At 45.0% G+C, this 18,051-nt stretch overlaps 1 protein-coding gene across 1 annotated transcript in view; it reads left to right on the forward strand.

The window, feature by feature from the left end:
* The window catches only part of SNX19 (sorting nexin 19), a 52,334-nt gene extending 34,939 nt beyond the window's left edge, over positions 1-17,395 (forward strand). Inside the window, exons 9-12 of the mRNA XM_089660071.1 lie at positions 8,494-8,623; positions 14,406-14,590; positions 15,394-15,481; positions 16,353-17,395. Of these exons, the coding sequence (XP_089516197.1) occupies positions 8,494-8,623; positions 14,406-14,590; positions 15,394-15,481; positions 16,353-16,416 (467 nt within the window). The 3' untranslated portion in view covers positions 16,417-17,395. The remainder of the gene's footprint in view (positions 1-8,493; positions 8,624-14,405; positions 14,591-15,393; positions 15,482-16,352) is intronic.
* The last annotated feature ends 656 nt before the right edge of the window (positions 17,396-18,051 follow it).

Consider the following 18,051-nt stretch of genomic DNA (forward strand, 5'->3'; position numbering starts at 1 on the left):
TTAACTTCAGCTTTTTCACAGATGGCATCAAGTTACCATCCAAAATTTGCTGAAATTTTATTGAATCCATTTTTCCTTCTACTCGTGAGATGTTCCCTGTGCCACTGGCTGCAACACAACCCCAAAGCATGATTGATCCAACCCCATGCTTAACAGTTGGGCAGAGGTTCTTTTCATTAAATTCTGTGCCCCTTCTTCTCCAAACGTACCTTTGCTCATTCCGGCCAAAAAGTTCAATTTTAACCTCATCGGTCCACAGAACTTGTTTCCAAAATGACTCAGGCTTGTCTATATGTTAATTTGCAAAGTTCAAACGATGATTTTTGTGGTGAGGACGTAGAAGAGGTTTTCTTCTGATGACTCTTCCATGAAGACCATATTTGTACAAGTATCTCTTTATAGTGGAATAGTGTACCACAACTCCAGTGTCTGCCAGATCTTTCTGGAGGGATCGTGCAGTCAAATGTGGGTTTTGAATTGTTTTTCTCACAATCCTGCGAGCTGTTCTGTCTGATATTTTTCTTGGTCTTCCAGATCTTGCTTTAACTTCCACTGTTCCTGATGACTGCCATTTCTTAATTACATTCTGAACAGAGGATATTGACATCTGAAAACGCTTTGCTATCTTCTTATAGCCTTCTCCAGCTTTGTGAGCATCAACTATTTTCAGTTTCAGTTTTCTAGACAACTGCTTAGAAGAACCCATGGTGCTGATTGTTGGGGCAAGGTCAGATGAGTCTGGGCATTTAAAACCTTTGAGATTGACATCACCTGGTCTTCCCAGACGATGACTGAGAACAATCCATGACACTGGCAGGTCTCAGCTTGGCAAAGGGGGCAATGCATGCTATAAATTCTGCAGGGTGCCCAAACTTTTGCAGACACCATTTTTTTGTCTGTTATTTTGAAAGTGTAAATGATGGAAATAAAATCTAACTTTTGTTGACATATTATAAGAATGTCTAATCTGTAATTTGATGCCTTTTGGAGATTTTTCCATCTTTTCTTGGCTTCTTTATGCACATTAATACAAATTTTTAGCTGGGGTGCCCAAACTTTCGATCCCCACTGTATATATATATATATGTGTATATATATGTATGTGTGTGTATATATATGTGTGTGTGTATATGTGTGTGTGTATGTATGTATGTATGTATATATGTATATATGTATATATATATACATATATAATGTATGTGTGTGTGTGTATGTATATATCAGGTCCATATATTTTTGGACACGGGCACAATTTTAGATTTTTTGGTTTTTTTAGGTATTTACCAAACCATATTGAAGCTATAGTTATATAATGGATATGGGCTGAAACTGCGCACTCTCAGGTTTAATTTGAGGGTATGTACATCTAAATTGGAGGAAGGGTTTAGGAATTACAGCTCTTAAGAGTAGCCATCCCCCTTTTTTCAAGGGACCAAAAGTAGTTGGACAATTGAATAAAAAGCTGTTTCATGGCCAGGTGTGGGCTACTGCTTTGTTATTTCTTCATCAATTAAGCAGGTGAAAGTTCTGGAGTTGATTCTAAGTGTGGTATTTGCATTTGGAATCTATTGCTGTGACCCTACATCATGCATTCAAAGGAGCTGTCCATGCAAGTGAAACAGGCCATTATAAGGCTTCAAAAACAAAACAAATTCATCATAGAGATAGCAGCAAAATTAGGAGTTGCCAAGTCAACAGTTTGGTACATTCTGAGGAATGAAGAACGCACTGGGGAGTTCAGCAACATAAAAAAGGCATGGACGTCCACAGAAGACAACACTGGTGGATGATCGCAAGATCCTCTCTATGGTAAAAAAAAAAAAAAAAAACAATTCACAACATCCAGACAAGTGACGGACACTCTCCAGGAGGTGGGCGTATCATTGTCAAAGTCTAAATTCAAGAGAAGACTTCACGAGAGCAAATACAGAGGGTTCACCACAAGGTGCAAACCATTCAAAAGCCTGAAGAATAGAAAAGCCAGATTAGACTTTGCCAAAAAAACATCTAAAAAAGCCAGACCAGTTCTGGAAAAGCATTCTTTGGACGGATGAAACTAAGATTAAGCTGTATCAGAATGGCGGGAAGAAAAAAGTGTGGAGAAGGCTTGGAACAGCTCATGATCCAAAGCACACAACGTTATCTGTAAAACATGGAGGCAGTGTGATGATATGGGCATGCATGGCTTCCAGTGGCACTGGGTCATTGGTGTTTATTGATGATGTGACTGCAGAATTCATCCGGCTGCTTCTGTCTTCTGTGTTTACTGATATACTGTCAGCCCAGATTCAGCCAAATGCAGCAAAGTTGATTGGACGGTAGATGGACAATGATCCAAAACACACTGCAGAAGCAACCCAGGAGCTTTTGAAGGGAAAGAAGTAGAATATTCTGTAATGACCAAGTCAGTCACCTGATCCCAACCCAATTGAGCATGCATTTCACTTGCTGAAGGTATAACTAAAGGCAGAAAGACCCACAATCAAAGAACAACTGAAGACAACTGCAGTTAGAGCCTGGCAAAGCATCAGAAAGGAGGAAACCCAGTCTTAGGTCATGTCCATGGGTTCCAGACTTCAGGCAGTCATTGCCAGTAAAGGATTCTCAACAAAAAATATTAAAAATTAACATTTTATTTATAATTATATTAATTTGTCCAATTACATTTGAGCCCCTGAAAATGGAGGGACTGTGTATAAAAATAGTTGCAATTCCTAAAATGTGTACTTGATATTTATGTTCAACCCCTTGAATTAAAGCTGAAAGTCTGCACTTCAAATTCATTTGGATTGTTTCGTTTGGATATATTCTGGTGGCATACAGATCCAAAAGTATGAAAATCGTGCCTGTGTCCAAATATATATGGACCTAACTGTGTTTGTGTGTGTAATATGTGTGTATGTATATACAGTGAGGAACAGAAGTATTTGAACACCCTGCGATTTTGCAAGTTCTCCCACTTAGAAATCATGGAGGGGTATGAAATTCACATTGTAGATGCATTCCCACTCTGAGAGACAGAATTAAAAAAAAAATTCAGGAAATCACGTTGTATAATTTTTTTTTTTAAGAATTTATTTGTCTTGCACTGGTGAACATAAGTATTTGAACACCTGAGAAAATCAGTGTTAATATTTGGTACAGAAGCCTTTGTTTGCAATTACAGGGGTCAAACGTTTCCTGTAGTTCTTGACCAGATTTGCACACACTGCAACAGGGATTTTGGCCCACTCCTCCACACAGGTCTCCTCTAGATCTGTCAGGTTTCGGGGCTGTCGCTGAGCAACATGAAGTTTCAGCTCCCTCCAAAGATGTTCTATTGGATTTAGGTCTGGAGACTGGCTACGCCACTCCAGAACCTTGATATGCTTCTTATGGAGCCACTCCTTGGTTATCCTGGCTGTGTGCTTTGGGTCGTTGTCATGTTGGAAGACCCAGCCACGACCCATCTTCAATGCTCTGACTGAGGGAAGGAGGTTGTTGCTCAAAATCTCACAATAAATGGCCCCATTCATCGTCTCCTTAATACAGTGCAGTTGTCCAGTCCCCTTCACAGAAAAGCACCCCCAAAGCATGATGTTACCACCCCCATGCTTCACAGTAGGGATGGTGTTCTTGGGATGCAACTCATCCTTCTTTTTCCTCCAAACACGACGAGTGAAGTTTAGACCAAAAAGTTCTACTTTGGTCTCATCTGACCACATGACTTTCTCCCATGCCTCCTCTGGATCATCCGGATGGTCATTGGCAAACTTCAAACGGGCCTGAACATGTGATGACTTGATCAGGGGAACCTTCCGTGCAATGCATGATTTGAAACCATGACGGCGTAGTGTTCTACCGACAGTGACCTTTGAAACTGTGGTCCCAGCTCTCTTCATGTCATTGACCAGCTCCTCCCTTGTAGTTCTGGGCTGATTCCTCACCTATCTTATCATCAGTGATACCCCACGAGGTGAGATCTTGCATGGAGCCCCAGTCCGAGAGAGACAGTCATCTTTAGCCTCTTCCATTTTCTAACAATTGCTCCAACAGTTGATCTATTTTCACCAAGCTGCTTGGCAATTGCCCCATAGCCCTTTCCAGCCTTGTGGAGGTCCACAATTTTGTGTCTGGTGTCTTTTGACAGCTCTTTGGTCTTCCCCATGGTAGTAGTTGGTGTCTGACTGACTGTGGGGTGGACAGGTGTCTTTAAAGAGCTCAGACAGGTGCTACTAAGTTAGATTAATGAGTGGAGTAGAGGTGGACTTTTTAAAGGCACAGTAACAGGTCTTTGAGAGCCAGAATTCCTGCTGTTTCTTAGGTGTTCAAATACTTATGTTCAGCAGTGCAAGACAAATAAATTCTTTAAAAATCATACAATGTGATTTCCTGAATTTGTTTTTTAAATTCTGTCTCTCAGAGTGGGAATGCACCTACAATGTGAATTTCAGACCCCTCCATGATTTCTAAGTAGGAGAACTTGCAAAATTGGCGGGTGTTCAAATACTTCTGTTCCTCACTGTGTATGTATATATGTGTGTATGTATATATGTGTGTATATATATATGTGTGTGTGTGTGTATATGTGTATATGTATGTGTATGTGTATATATATATATATATGTGTGTGTATATATATGCATAAATGCAGCGTGTGCGATTTTTGGTTACACACACACACGTGTGTGTGTGTGTATATATATATATATATGTATGTATATCTCTTATACTGCTCAGTCAGGGAAAAAGGGAAAAAGCTGCAGAATGGAAGAGGAAGGTGAGATATGCCAGTCAGCAAAAATGACATTTTAAGACCCATTTCTAAGAATGATCTGTATAAAGCAGGAGCTGTGTGGCCCATATTTCATATATTCATAGAAGCAGCAAACCATTATTAGGGTTGTTCTATGAATCTGAGATTGTACAAAATGCTGAGACCTGTTGGCAGCCTGCTAAAGGCAGCACACATAGCTGTATTATAGATGAGCAGAGGACTTTACATAGAGGTTTTATATTGCTCTCCCTCCAAGGACTTGAAGCTCCGTACACAGCATGACAAATGTCAGCTTGTTTGATGAATATGGTAACAAGCCATGCCAGAATAAATAGGAGGGTCTCTGGTCTGCTATTCAGCATCTCCAGGGATGGAGGGGGAAGGAAGGTTCACAGTTGGAGCTGATGGGGAGAAGGCTGTGCACTGTATGAATTCAGCTGCATTCTGGGAAGGGGCGCTTTTCTGCTCCGGTAATGGAGTTGTGGAATTGATTCCAGTAGTTTCTTCAGATATGCTGGGCCTACATTAAAGCTGCTTGTATTTTTCTTTTCTTGATTAATTCCTTCTCCCCCTTTTCTGATTACATTTTTGAGTAAAACCTTTCCAGTGTTACACACTGTGATTCTCTATACAATGTCCTGGCAGGACAGGAAGTACTACATACAACCTTTGTACTTCCATGAAGGAAATGTTTTGGTTATCAGTAAACCCATCTACTGATGTACTTAATTGGCAGGCAATGACAGGCGTGAAGATTGAGGGTAGATTTAGATGTGTGTAGAAACTCACCACTCCTCTGAAAAGCAATCCATGTTCAGAATGCTTTTCAAAGGTTATTGACAGGCAATGAGGGGAGGCATTGTGACAACTTCTCACTGTCTGTCGAACAAATGTGTCACAACCACATGCATTGTACATGGTTGGGGGACATCAGGGCTCTTCCACTTTTGATTGAATGGGTTGTGTTCATCACAAGGCAAGCAACATGTGGGCAGTTTTTGCTGCAGGTGCGAGGTATTGCAATTGTGGCATATAAACACTGAATAGGGATAGTATGGGGTGCTAAAAATGCAGCTCAGCCCCCCCAACTGCACTTCTAAACTTGGCCTTCGGGTAGAGGGCTGGATAGGCTTGTTTGCAGCCTGGACTAGATAGGGGCCCATTCCCAGCACTGCCTAGTGGTAACACATGGAGAGGAAGGTTATGTGCATAGGTGCGCTGCAATTCATTGTAAATGGCCCCCTAAAGCTCCATCCATGTGGGCATTTTGACATGCTGTGAATTCCAGCGGCAGGAATGTATTGATAGCTTCATGCAGATAACAAAGTGTGTTCAGCAGCAATCACCTGCAGTGATCACTGGCTGTGCAAGCAGGCGGAAATAGCTTGAGCTGCCAATAGCCTGTCTTTACAGTGTATGGGCTTAGTGGCCACTGCTAACCACACTTGGCGTTCAATCCCAATCCGTAGATTCCTGCCGCTGGGATTTGCAGCATGGTGAAATACCCGCATGAATGGTACCTGATGCACCTGCATTGCAACTCAAGCATAAATGCAGCGTGTGTGATTTTTGGTTCCACACATGAAAGTACTGCAACAGACCACCCTGGTGTGAAGGAGCCCTTAATGTAGCTCTAATCCAGATCTAAAAAATATATTAAATAAGATTTACTACTTTTACTCTTCTGTCAAACGTTATTTTCAGTCTTTGCAAATCTGCAGCTTTCATTAATATAAACTCTGGTCATCCTGCCATGAAGGTCCTTGTTCATGCACTTCCTGTGACAGGATGACAATGCCCTGTCCTGGACTCCCAAATGAGCTCCTGAGTTGTCACCCTGTCATTCATTCAACTGATGGAAAATACAAGTTGCTGTGCCCACACACATTAAGCAGATATGGTCCACTGTTGTTACCAAGACGTCAGCCTGGGGCAATGATGTACAGCCTGTGCTGGGGTGATTTATAGGCAAGAAGAAGCTGCAGGAGCACTGTGATATCATAAAGGATGGAAAAAAGGTGAAAAGATTTTATGGAAATAACATGGCAATGGTGTATGATACACAGTGCAGAGAACACGTTAGTCTGTATTTATTCCCTATTTAGAAGCGTTTTAATGTTTGCACCCAGAGAGGTGCGCCGTTCAGTGATCTACATCCCTGACTTCAATACCATCCACAGGAAAGGTGATGTGTAAAATGTGAGAACGGGTATCTTACACTATGCTCAGAAGGAATGGTTAGTAGATGAGAAGCCGCCATAGATACTTCTAGAATGGATTAGGTATCTGTGGCAGCACCTCCACCTAATAGCCCATCTGCCTCAGTGTGGCCAATAAGAGCTCAGATCTCACGCTGCCCTGCTGGAGATGTTAATGAGCTGGTTATTGTCCTTCAGTACCAATCACTGGAAGAGTTTAACGTGGAACTGTAACCTCACATATCACTTTCAGCTCAATCAATGCTTGAGGTCAGTTACTTCCAGCACTGGATTTCTTCTCCCAAGTTTCTTCTGTTCCAGTCCTGGATACTGTCCATACACACTTCTCACCATAGTCCCGGCAATGCCAGAATGTGGACTGTTTATTTACATGCAACAGACTGATATTTCAGTGCGCTCAGTTCATACTATAAGAAATCTGCACATGCTCAGATCTCAGGATGTCTAAGGGGCCACACAACCAGGACGAAAACTGATGGGCACTATACAGTATGGTGCTGATGTCTGTGTGTCAGCTGCCTTACAATCACGGCTGGATTTTATTACAAGAAGATCACACTAGGGACCTGTGTGCAATTTAGAGCATAGCAGGAGCTCTGGTAAATACATTTTAGTCCAAAAGTCAACTTTATTGCTCAGTTTAGGTCAACTTTAATTCTTCCATTGAGAACCTCTTCAAAACAAAGCTGTCATAATCATGATTGTTAACTAAAGCTGGCAATGGATGGATGGAATCTTGGCCAGTTCAGCAGTGACTGGCCAAGGTTCTATCCATCCATGGGCAGGCTGGTTGTACTGAAGTCAGTCCATTAATCAACTTCAGTACAACCAGCTTATCGGATTGTTAGCATGCGAACAATGCCAGCAGCTATAGCCACCAGAAGTGATCATAGTGTTCTGCCAGCAGGGAAGGCAGAATACAATAGCGTTGAAAGAGTGATTCCCCCATCAACACATGACTGTGTTGATGGGGGAATCAAGCAATTTTCCTTCCTTCCATCTGTGCTGGAAGGAAAGAAAATTGTTTCACCTGCTGAACCGAAAAGTTAAGGTGACCATAGATTACCCTTTTTTTTTTTCCAATCAGTCAGCAGGCTGAATGGAAAAAAAAGAACCTCTTCCTCCTACGACACAAGCAAGGTGGATGGAGGAATTCTCCCTGCTGGGACACTGTATTCAGACAGCAGGGCTCTCCACTGTCCGATACACTGAGCAGCAGCTGCAGATGGCTAATTGAGAAAAGTTTTCCAACAAGCCTGTTTTGACAGAAGTCGATCCAACAATCAGTTTCTGTCAAACAGGCATGGACACACTTGGATCGGCATTCTGTGGTCCCTGCTAAAACAGCCGAATGTCGATCCATCTATGGTCAGCTTAAGACAGCCAGAGTCACCAGGCATTGTCATGCTTCAACTTAAGTTTACACAGCTCATGCTAATGACAGCTTTGCTTTAAATACTATCACTTGGTGGCATTTAATTCTCCTTGTGTGATGAATATGTCCGGTGTATTGTACAGGTCTGGATGGCAGTATCTCTGCAGTGGCGCTGGAAGTTCTATGGCTGGTGATGAGGGAACAGTGGAGCTGGCTGTGCACAGACAACATGCAAAAAGTGACCCATCTGCTGTGCGGAAGCCTCATCCAAAGGTGAGATCCCACCTGACTGACGTCTGCAGCTTTCTAAAGCTTCCCGCTGTGGTTTCCACAGTCACATTCTCCATGTGTGAAAAGAAAATCTGGCCGCTCACTCCAGGTTCCATCATTCTGCACATTGCTTTGTTCATCTCATAATTGTCATTCACATTTTCACCACAAGATGGTGCCGCAGGACAGATCATTACCATGAGATGTGAGTGGACATAGGGTGGTCCCGGGTTAAAGAGACCCTCTCACCTCACAATGGAAGGTAAAGGCACACAAATCACAAGTATCTTATATGCTTACTTGCAGCATTTTTTGTTTCCATAAACAAATATGTAGCTGATGGGGGGAGGAGTAAAAAAGGGGAATACTATAGAGTGTCACTTGAGTGACAGATCTGAGTTGGCTGGAACTGCTGACATCACTTCCAAGATGGTTGTGCCCAACAGGGGCTTTTAGATATCTACTTTTTTAAGGTAAATAACATGCATAAAATAAGTTAAATGCACATATAATCTTTTTTTTTTTTTTTTAAATCTGATCCTTTTTTATTGAGAATTATGTCTACACATACTCACACTTGTTCGTACAGAAACACCAATGTGAAATCAATACACTATTAGGCATGATCGCCCTGTGGGGCAGGACCTTTAAAAAGAAATCATATGTACAGAGATTGCAACCCAATATCCTGCTTCCAGATGGTGTAGAAATCTGAAAGCACATAGGTGTGCTCAGTATAACACGATTATAGACCGTAAGACATAAAAATTCAGCAAAAAAAAACAGAAAAACACTTTAAACAAAACAAAATTTTGGTGAACAAGCTGCCATGACATGTCCAGTTGCATTGAATAAACTATGTCTTCAATTTCAAATAGGTAGACTTGATATATGAGCTGCCCCCATTCACTTCTGATGTCTTACTAGGTGAAAAATGTGAGTTTGGGGTATGGTCAATGATGACTTTTGACTATGTATAGGTACATCTGTTCAATTGGCAATATACTATTATTATTATTATTATTATACAGTATTTATAAAGCGCCAATAGTTCGCTCAGCGCTGTACATTATAAAGGGGGACAGAACATGTGACAGAACAATACCAATACAATGCAAAACATGAGGGTATCGAGGGCCCTGCTCTTTCAAGCTTACAATCTAGGAGGGAGGGGATGGTGGCACAGGAGGAGATAGCTGTGGGGGATGGAGTGGTAGGAAGAGTGGAGGAGGTCGGCAAGTTAGCAGGGGGCGGGGTAGGCTTCCCTGAAGAGATGGGTTTTCAGGGTGCGCCTAAAGGAGAGGAGAGTAGGTGATAATCTGATGGGTTGGGGCAGGGAGTTCCAGAGGATGGGTGACACCCTGGAGAAGTCCTGGAGGCGGGCATGGGAGGAGGAGACCAGGGAACTAGAGAGAAGGAGGTCTTGTGAGGAGCGGAGTGTGCGTGTTGGGCGGTACTTGGATATTAGGTCAGAGATGTAGTTCGGGGCAGTATGGTGGACAGCTTTGTACGTCAGCGTTAGGATTTTGAATTTGATCCGTTGCGCAATCGGAAGCCAGTGGAGGGATTGGCAGAGGGGGGTGGCGGAAACGGAGCGGTTGGAAAGGTGAATGAGTCTGGCAGCCGTATTCAGGATGGACTGAAGCGGGGATAGCCAGCGGCGAGGCAGGCCAGTGAGGAGGGAGTTGCAGTAGTCGAGTCGTGATATGATGAGGGAGTGGATGAGCTGTTTAGTGGTTTCTGGAGTTAGGAACGTGCGGATTTTGGCGATGTTGCGGAGGTGGAGTCTGCACGAGTTTGTTAAAGAGTGGACTTGGGGCTGGAAGGATAGGTTGGAGTCCAAAATGACACCAAGTACTCTGGCCTGCGGGGCGGGATTGATGGTGGCGTTGTTGGACATGATGGAGAAGTCAATGGGGGGTGGTGTCCGGGCTGGAGGGAAGACAAGAAACTCGGTTTTGGAGAGGTTCAGTTTAAGGAAGTGGAGCGACATCCAGTCTGATATGTCGCTCAACAGGTGTGTGATTCGGGTGGAGACCGAGGGGGTGAGGTGGGGGGTTGAGAGATAGATTTGTGTGTCGTCGGCATAGAGGTGGTAGTTGAAGCCGTGAGAGTGTATGAGTTGGCCAAGGGAGGAGGTGTAGATAGAGAAGAGAAGGGGCCCGAGGACAGAGCCTTGAGGGACCCCAACAGAGAGGGGGAGTGAGAGGGAGGTGGTGGCATTATAGGTAACGCTGAAAGAGCGTTGTGACAGGTAGGATGAGAGCCAGGAGAGAGCAGAATCTCTGAGGCCGAGGGAGTGTAGTTTTTTGAGGAGGAGGGGGTGGTCGACTGTGTCGAAGGCCGCAGAGAGGTCAAGGAGTAGGAGCACTGAATAGTGGCCATTAGCTTTGGCGGTTAGCAGGTCGTTGGAGAGTTTGAGTAAGGCAGTTTCGGTGGAGTGTAGGGGACGGAAGCCGGACTGTAGGGGATCGAGGAGGTTGTTGTCGTTGAGGTGAGAGCATAGGCGGGTGTAGACTAGGCGCTCGAGGAGTTTAGATGTAAATGGGAGCAGGGAGATGGGTCTGAGGTTGTTCGGGTCATTGGGGTCCAGGGAGGGCTTTTTAAGTATGGGGGTGATGTGTGCATGTTTCAGAGGGGAAGGGAAAGTGCCGGAGGAGAGGGAGAGATTGAAGATGTAAGTGAGGGAGCGTAGGATGGAGGGGGAGGGAGGTTGTAGGAGTTGTGAGGGGATAGGGTCAAGGGGGCAGGTGGTGAGGCGGGCATCAGAGAGGATCTTGGAGACTTCTTCGATGGTAGTAAGGTCAAAGGTGCGGAGTGTTGGGGGAGCTTCAGTATGAGGAATGTAGGGTGGGGTGGGAGAGGAGGTCAGAGCAGTGGTGGGGCCGTGGGAGAGGGGTGTAGAGGGGGTAGCTGAGTGAGGGGGAAGGGGGTTGGAGGGAGTTTGAGCAGCGACGAAGTCCCTGTGGGTTATGTCGAGGGGGAGGGGGGATGAGGGGGTAGCTGTGTGAGAGGGGACGGGTTGAGAAGGCGTGTGAGTTGCGGCAATGTCCTTGCGAATTGTGTCAATCTTGTTTTTGAAGTGATTGGCAATCTCAAGGGCAGTGAGTGAGGTGCTGGGTGGAGGTGGGGGTGGCGAGAGTAGAGAGTTGAAGGTGGAGAAGAGTCGGCGAGGATTGGAGGAGAGGGCCTTGATGAGGGTCAGGAAGTAGGCTTGTTTGGCAGTATGGAGGGAGGAGGTGTAGGTGTGGAAGGCAGATTTGTATCGGGTGAAGGCTTGTTGGGATTTGGTTTTGCGCCATAGTCGCTCCAGGGCACGACTGTGTCGTTTGAGGGTTTTGGTGTGATCAGTCTGCCAGGGCTGGAGCGGTCGGGGTCTGATGTTGCGTGTGGTTAAAGGCGCTAGTGAGTCAAGGGCTGTTGACAGCGCATTGTTGTAGGCGGTCATAGCCAAGTCGGGGCAGGACAGGGGGAGGATGCGGTCATGGAGTTGATCAACTGCGGAGTGGAGGGAGGCAGGGTTAAGGTTGCGGAGGTTACGGCTGGTAGTAGTGTGACATTTGGAGGGGTAGGCATTGGAGGATGAGGAGATAGAGAAGGTAATCAGGTTGTGGTCAGAGAGAGGGAAGGAGGTGTTAGTGAGGTTGTGGGGAGCGCAGCGGTTGGAGAAGACAAGATCAAGGATATTACCGTCGGAGTGGGTGGTGGATTGTATGCACTGTGCAAGTGCAAAGGAGGAGGTTAAGTGGAGGAGACGGGCTGTGTCCGGGTTGTCGAGGTTGACAGGGATGTTGAAATCCCCAAGGATGATAGTGGGTAGCTCAGAGGAGAGGAAGAAGGGTAGCCAGGAGGAGAAGTCTTCCAGGAAGCGGGGTATGGATCCAGGAGGCCGGTATATCACAGCAATCTTTAGGGGGGTTGGGGAGAATAGTCGGACGCAGTGGGCCTCGAAGGAGGAGAAGGATAGGGAGGGGGAGTTTGGGAGGACTCGGAAGGTGCTCAGCGGTGACAGGAGCAGGCCAACCCCACCACCTTTACGACCGTTGGGCCTGGGTGAGTGGGTCCAGGTGAGACCGCCGTAGGAGAGTGCAGCAGGGGAGGTAGAGTCAGTGGGCTGGATCCAGGTTTCTGTAATCGCCAGGAGGTTGAGGGAGCGGGAAACAAAGAGGTCGTGGATGGCGGTAAGCTTGTTGCACACCGATCGGGCGTTCAGGTATAATGAAAGGACAGGGAACATTATCATACCAAACCAGAAGAAATTCCCAAACTTAGTATTCTGTCCCTGACTAGTCGGAGTGGTGCTAGACCAGGGGTGCCCAGCTATGTATTCCAAATGTTTTACATTTCTTTGGGCATCCCCTATGTTGATAGACTCATTTCTCTCTAAACAAGGTGTCATTAACAGCCTTAATCCATGCCATATGAGAGGGGGGAGTGGGAGATAACCACCTTTGAGCTTCTGGGTAATAAATGTCACACAGAGGACTGCAATTTAGGGAGGGCGAGGTTCCAAAATAAATTGATTGTTTCAACAATGGATGTCCAATACCTTGTCAATTTGGGGCACTTCCACAACATATGGAGGAGGGAGCCGTTCTCTATTTCACAGGTGGGGCAAAGGAGGGAGTCTCTCCTGTGCCATGTATGTAATCTTTGAGGAGTGCGGTAGGAGCAGTGAATCTTAAAATGCTGTATAAGCTTTTGGGCTGGTGATGGAGAAACGTTAAGTTCATTATGTCATATTGTGGACCATTCCTCATCAGAGATCGTCCCTAAATCAGCAGCCCATTGTGTTCTACAGTTCAGAGACAGTACTTTAGAGACCTATTGTATAAGGGACCCATGTAGTCTAGAGGATGAGGTCGTAGTCTGAATGAGAACTGTGGGCTTAGCAAGCAACCAAGTGGAAAGTTTAGACTGTGTATAGATGGCGTGCCTAAGTTGAAAATATTGAAAGAAATAGTTATTGGACAGGCCAAACTCCACCTGCAAAGTCTGGAAGTCTTTCAGTAACTGGCCTTGGCATAGATGAGGTATATATTTAATATCCACCGGTGACTAGTTAGCAAATCCTCGCAGTCTCCGAAGAGTGGAAGGGGTGAAACCGGAGTAGTTACATTGAAGCTTAGCTTTATACCATAGTTTGTCAATTAAGACCAAGGTAGGGTATTGAGGTAAAGCTCCAAATTCACCCGCTTCCAGACATTCTACCAGATTGTCATTGGAAAGGACTTTTGCCAGAAGAGGCTTAATGGTGTCACTGGAAACATTATCCTGCCTGATGCTGAAGTTGAACATATGATCTTAAAGGGCCGGTTCACACTATGCTTGCACATGAATCGCAGAGACGCACTGGATGTTCCTGTGCAATTCAGACCGCACGCAAAGTACACTCCATTTCCAATCTGCAGTGGGTGTCAATAGAAAGCTAATGACACCCTGAACGCAGGTGGCAAACACTGTGTGTGTCCCTGCCCCAGATCATATGGTATTTTTGTAAAATGTGATCATACCTTTTTGGTGTGTGGTGTGATTTTAGTTAATTCAAAATGAATGGGCTGAAATTGCATCGCCCAGAGCTGCATGTGAATCACACAGGAACGCACAGCACCTTCCTGTGTGATTCATGTGCGGACATGATGTGAATCAGCCCTCAGGATTGCTATTAGAATGAATGACAGGCCTCTAGGATTTGTACATTTCCTATTACATTCATTATGTAACCAGAACAAGGAATGTGTCACCTTATTTTGAATATAAAGGGGGTTTCTGCTTGTCCCTGCAGATGGCTGGAAGTTCAGGTGGACAATTTCACCTGTATGCAGCGATGGGCGTTATATCTGCGCTTACTACAACAAGCGATATGGCCTGGAGGGGCCCTACGCACACAGCCACGACCGCCAAGGACACAGGCACAGAGGGATGCAGCTTACAATCAGGCCCTGCAAAGCCTCATGGGTATTATACCAGGTTAGTATGGAGGGTAGGTAATATTCCCTGCAGATATACCCACACAGCAGGGATGGGTGTGATGCTTACCCACTCAGCCGGAGCAAGATTGGGGTGTCACTGATCTGTTTTCTTTGGGGTGCTTGATCAGTCTGAGAATGCCATTGAGCCCTTCTCTCAGGGGGTTCCCAGATAGGTCTCAGGGTGTCACTAATCTCTTTTCTGGGAGTTCCCAGGTCAGTCTGAGAATGTCACTAATCTTTTCTCTCAGGGGGTTCCCAAATCAGTCTGAGAAGATCACTGATCTTTTTTCTCAGGGGGGTTCCCAGATCAGTCTGGGGGTGTCACTGATCTCTTGTCTCTCAAGGGTCACAGATCATTTTGGGGTGTCACTGATCTTTTCTCTTTTAGTGTGTCACTGGGGGTTCACAGATCTTGGGGTTCCACTGATAATTATTTTTTTTTTTTATTATTACAGGTACTTATATAGAACCAACAATTTACACAGCGCTTTACATATATATTGTACATGCAGATCAATCCCTAACCCTCAAGGGGCGTACAATCTGAAGTCCCTAACTCACATTCATACATACACATACTAGGGCCAATTTAGACAGGATCCAATTAACTTACCAGCATGTCTTTGTAGTGTGGGAGGAAACCAGAGTACCCGGAGGAAACCTGCGCAGGCAGAACATGCAAACTCCAGGCATGTGGTACCATGGTTGGGATTCAAACCAACAACCCTAGTACTGACAAGCAGAAGTGCTAACCATTTAGACACTGTGCTGTCCTAGACTGATCTATCTGATTATTCACAGATCTGGTGCAGGAGATACTGGGTGTCCAGAAGTGTCGTCAGGCATGGAAGTCTATTCTGGATTCATTGCAGCACCCTCCAATTAACAGGTAACCACCCCAATCAGTGTATGACATCATTGTCCACATTTTGAAAAGAGAAAACAAAGTAAAAATGGGGAGGAGCTACAAACACTTGTACACTGAGATACAATTATGATATAAATGTAAGTCTACTGTTGTCTAAATAAATCTCCATTATTTGCCTGGAGTTAATTATTGAATTGTGTCGGAGGGGGCAAAGTGGAGTGGGGGGGGGGGGGGGGGTTGATCTGGGGGTGGATTGAGTTAAGGCAGAAAAGATTTAGTATTTCTCTGCTGCACAGACTTGTTGAATGTTACCAACAGAGATGGAGAAGTGGGCAAGGTACTTAGGTATGCTCAGTCATTATGTACAGGCAGAATGGGTCGGTTATATGCACTGATCACAGTAAAGTTCCATTGTGTTAAAAATGTGACACAACACAGCAAGCATTTTGTATTGTGAAAAGAAATCATTCCATTTTAATCTGCAGTTTACCGTCAAAATAAAACCTTACATTTTACTTCTGATCAGTCATAACAGCTTGCTGGTTGTAGACTTGGAAGAATCCTCTTCCCCCTGCTTTTGTAACTGGCTCACTGCTGAATCCACACTAAGCTTGAGACCAGATTATGGGCATTCCTAGAATATAGACTCACTAGCAAAATCCTTTGTGTGTTCTGCAGTGGTAGGTTGGTCTTTGGTAAGATCATTGTACAGGGTGCTGTGTACCTCGAGGGTTGCCGGGGATGCTGTGTTTCGCAGTACTGTACTGGGTGTGATTATAGTGAAGATAGAAGCTGCCGCTGAACACTTGTTTTGAGAGATTTCTGCACTCAGTGACTCCATTCTGTCTGTGCCCATAACAAACTCTCAGGGTGTTCCTCTCTGCCTCTGCAGGCATTTGCTGTACTGCATATGGGACATCCTTCTGGAGAGTCTGACCACCGCACCAGCCTCATAGAAGACTTCATCCAGTACAGACCATAGCGTGGCCCATCATCGGATCCGACACAACAGGAAGGAGTAGTTTACATCCTGGGTAAATGAGGGTTAATCACCTTCCTCACGTCACCCTCTAGTGGTGGGGGAGACTGCATGGTCAACCACGCTTCTTCATCGCCTGCACTCTCCAGACACCCTGCGGAATCTCTGAGGAGGTTTTGAATGTTTAACATTTTAATTTGATTGTACAACGGAATTCACATGTTCACTGTATGTTGTTTGCCTGTAGGTGTTGTGTATTGTACATGAAATGCGCACAGGCTTTGTATATATTGCACGTATCACACTGATATTTCAAGTATTTCTTCACCTGTATGGACAATGCAGACACAGATCCTAATATATGGGGTGGATCTGCCCTCTGATATGTAGCATGAAAGTCTGTACACTGGAAGATGGCACAGAGCAGCTGGGATATGAGAGACAGAGCTCTGGATGACACCGGGGTCACCACACTCACATTATGGGGTTTATTTACTAAAGCTGGAGAGTCCAAAATCAGACTCCCTTCTGCATAGAAACCAATCAGCTTCCAGGTTTCATTGCCAAAGCTTCATTGAACAAGCTGAGGTTAGAAGCTGATTGGTTTCTATGCAGAAGGGAGTCTGATTTTGGACTCTCCAGCTTTAGTAAATAAACCCCTATGTGTCAAACACAGAGCAGTGCTGGGATATGGAGACATGGACCTCTATACTGCACCAGGGGCCACCGCTTTCACATTCCGTGTCACTTCCACAGCCTTGACACAACACAGAGCACTGCTGAGATATGACATACAGAGCTCTGTATAGCACCAGGGTTACCACATTCACAAAGAGAGGGCACACCAACCTAGGGCATTACCATAACACAGTTTTATTAGGTGTGTGTGTGTATATGTGTGTGTATGTATGTGTATATATATATATATATATATACACACACACTCATAATCGCTTTACACGTACAAGCGTATCAAGAATTACAAATGAGACCGCCTCCAGGTTCACAGTGCTCAAATGATGGCATGGGAGGACCTCATAATGTCCAAAACGGCTAATGCAAACCCTGAGGCTCTGAAGAGGGTTGGACCCTTGAAACGCATAAGCCGTTTTGAACGCTATGAGGTCTTCCCATGACATCATTTGAGCACTGTGGACCTGGAGGCGGTCTCATTTGTAATTCTTGATACACTTGTACGTGTAAAGCGATTATGAGTGTGTGTGTATATATGCTTGTGCATGTCACGTGTTTGTGAATGTTTAACTCGTTTTTATAAATACCTAATAAAATTGTGTTATGCCAATGCTCTAGGGCGGTGTGCCCTCTCTTTGTGGTTTCTCTAGTATATCAGAGGATACCCACAGTCCTGAGGGGGCAGCAATATGCTTCCTGCTATGCCTATGAGCCATTAAAGTGGAGAGTTCTTCAAGTCCTTTTAGCACCACACTTGAGGTGGAGGATATTCTTTGGTCAGCACACTCACATTCCATATCACTCCACTGCTGTGACACAACTCCAAACAGTCCTGAGATGAGAGCCATGGAGGTCTGTATGGCACCCGGGGACCACCACACTCACATTCCATGTCACTGCAGCCATGATAGAACATTGA

Source organism: Staurois parvus, unplaced genomic scaffold (genome assembly GCF_062004578.1).
Source record: "Staurois parvus isolate SC_StPar_1 unplaced genomic scaffold, SC_StPar_1.0 ptg001200l, whole genome shotgun sequence".
Classification (NCBI taxonomy): Eukaryota; Metazoa; Chordata; class Amphibia; order Anura; family Ranidae; genus Staurois; species Staurois parvus.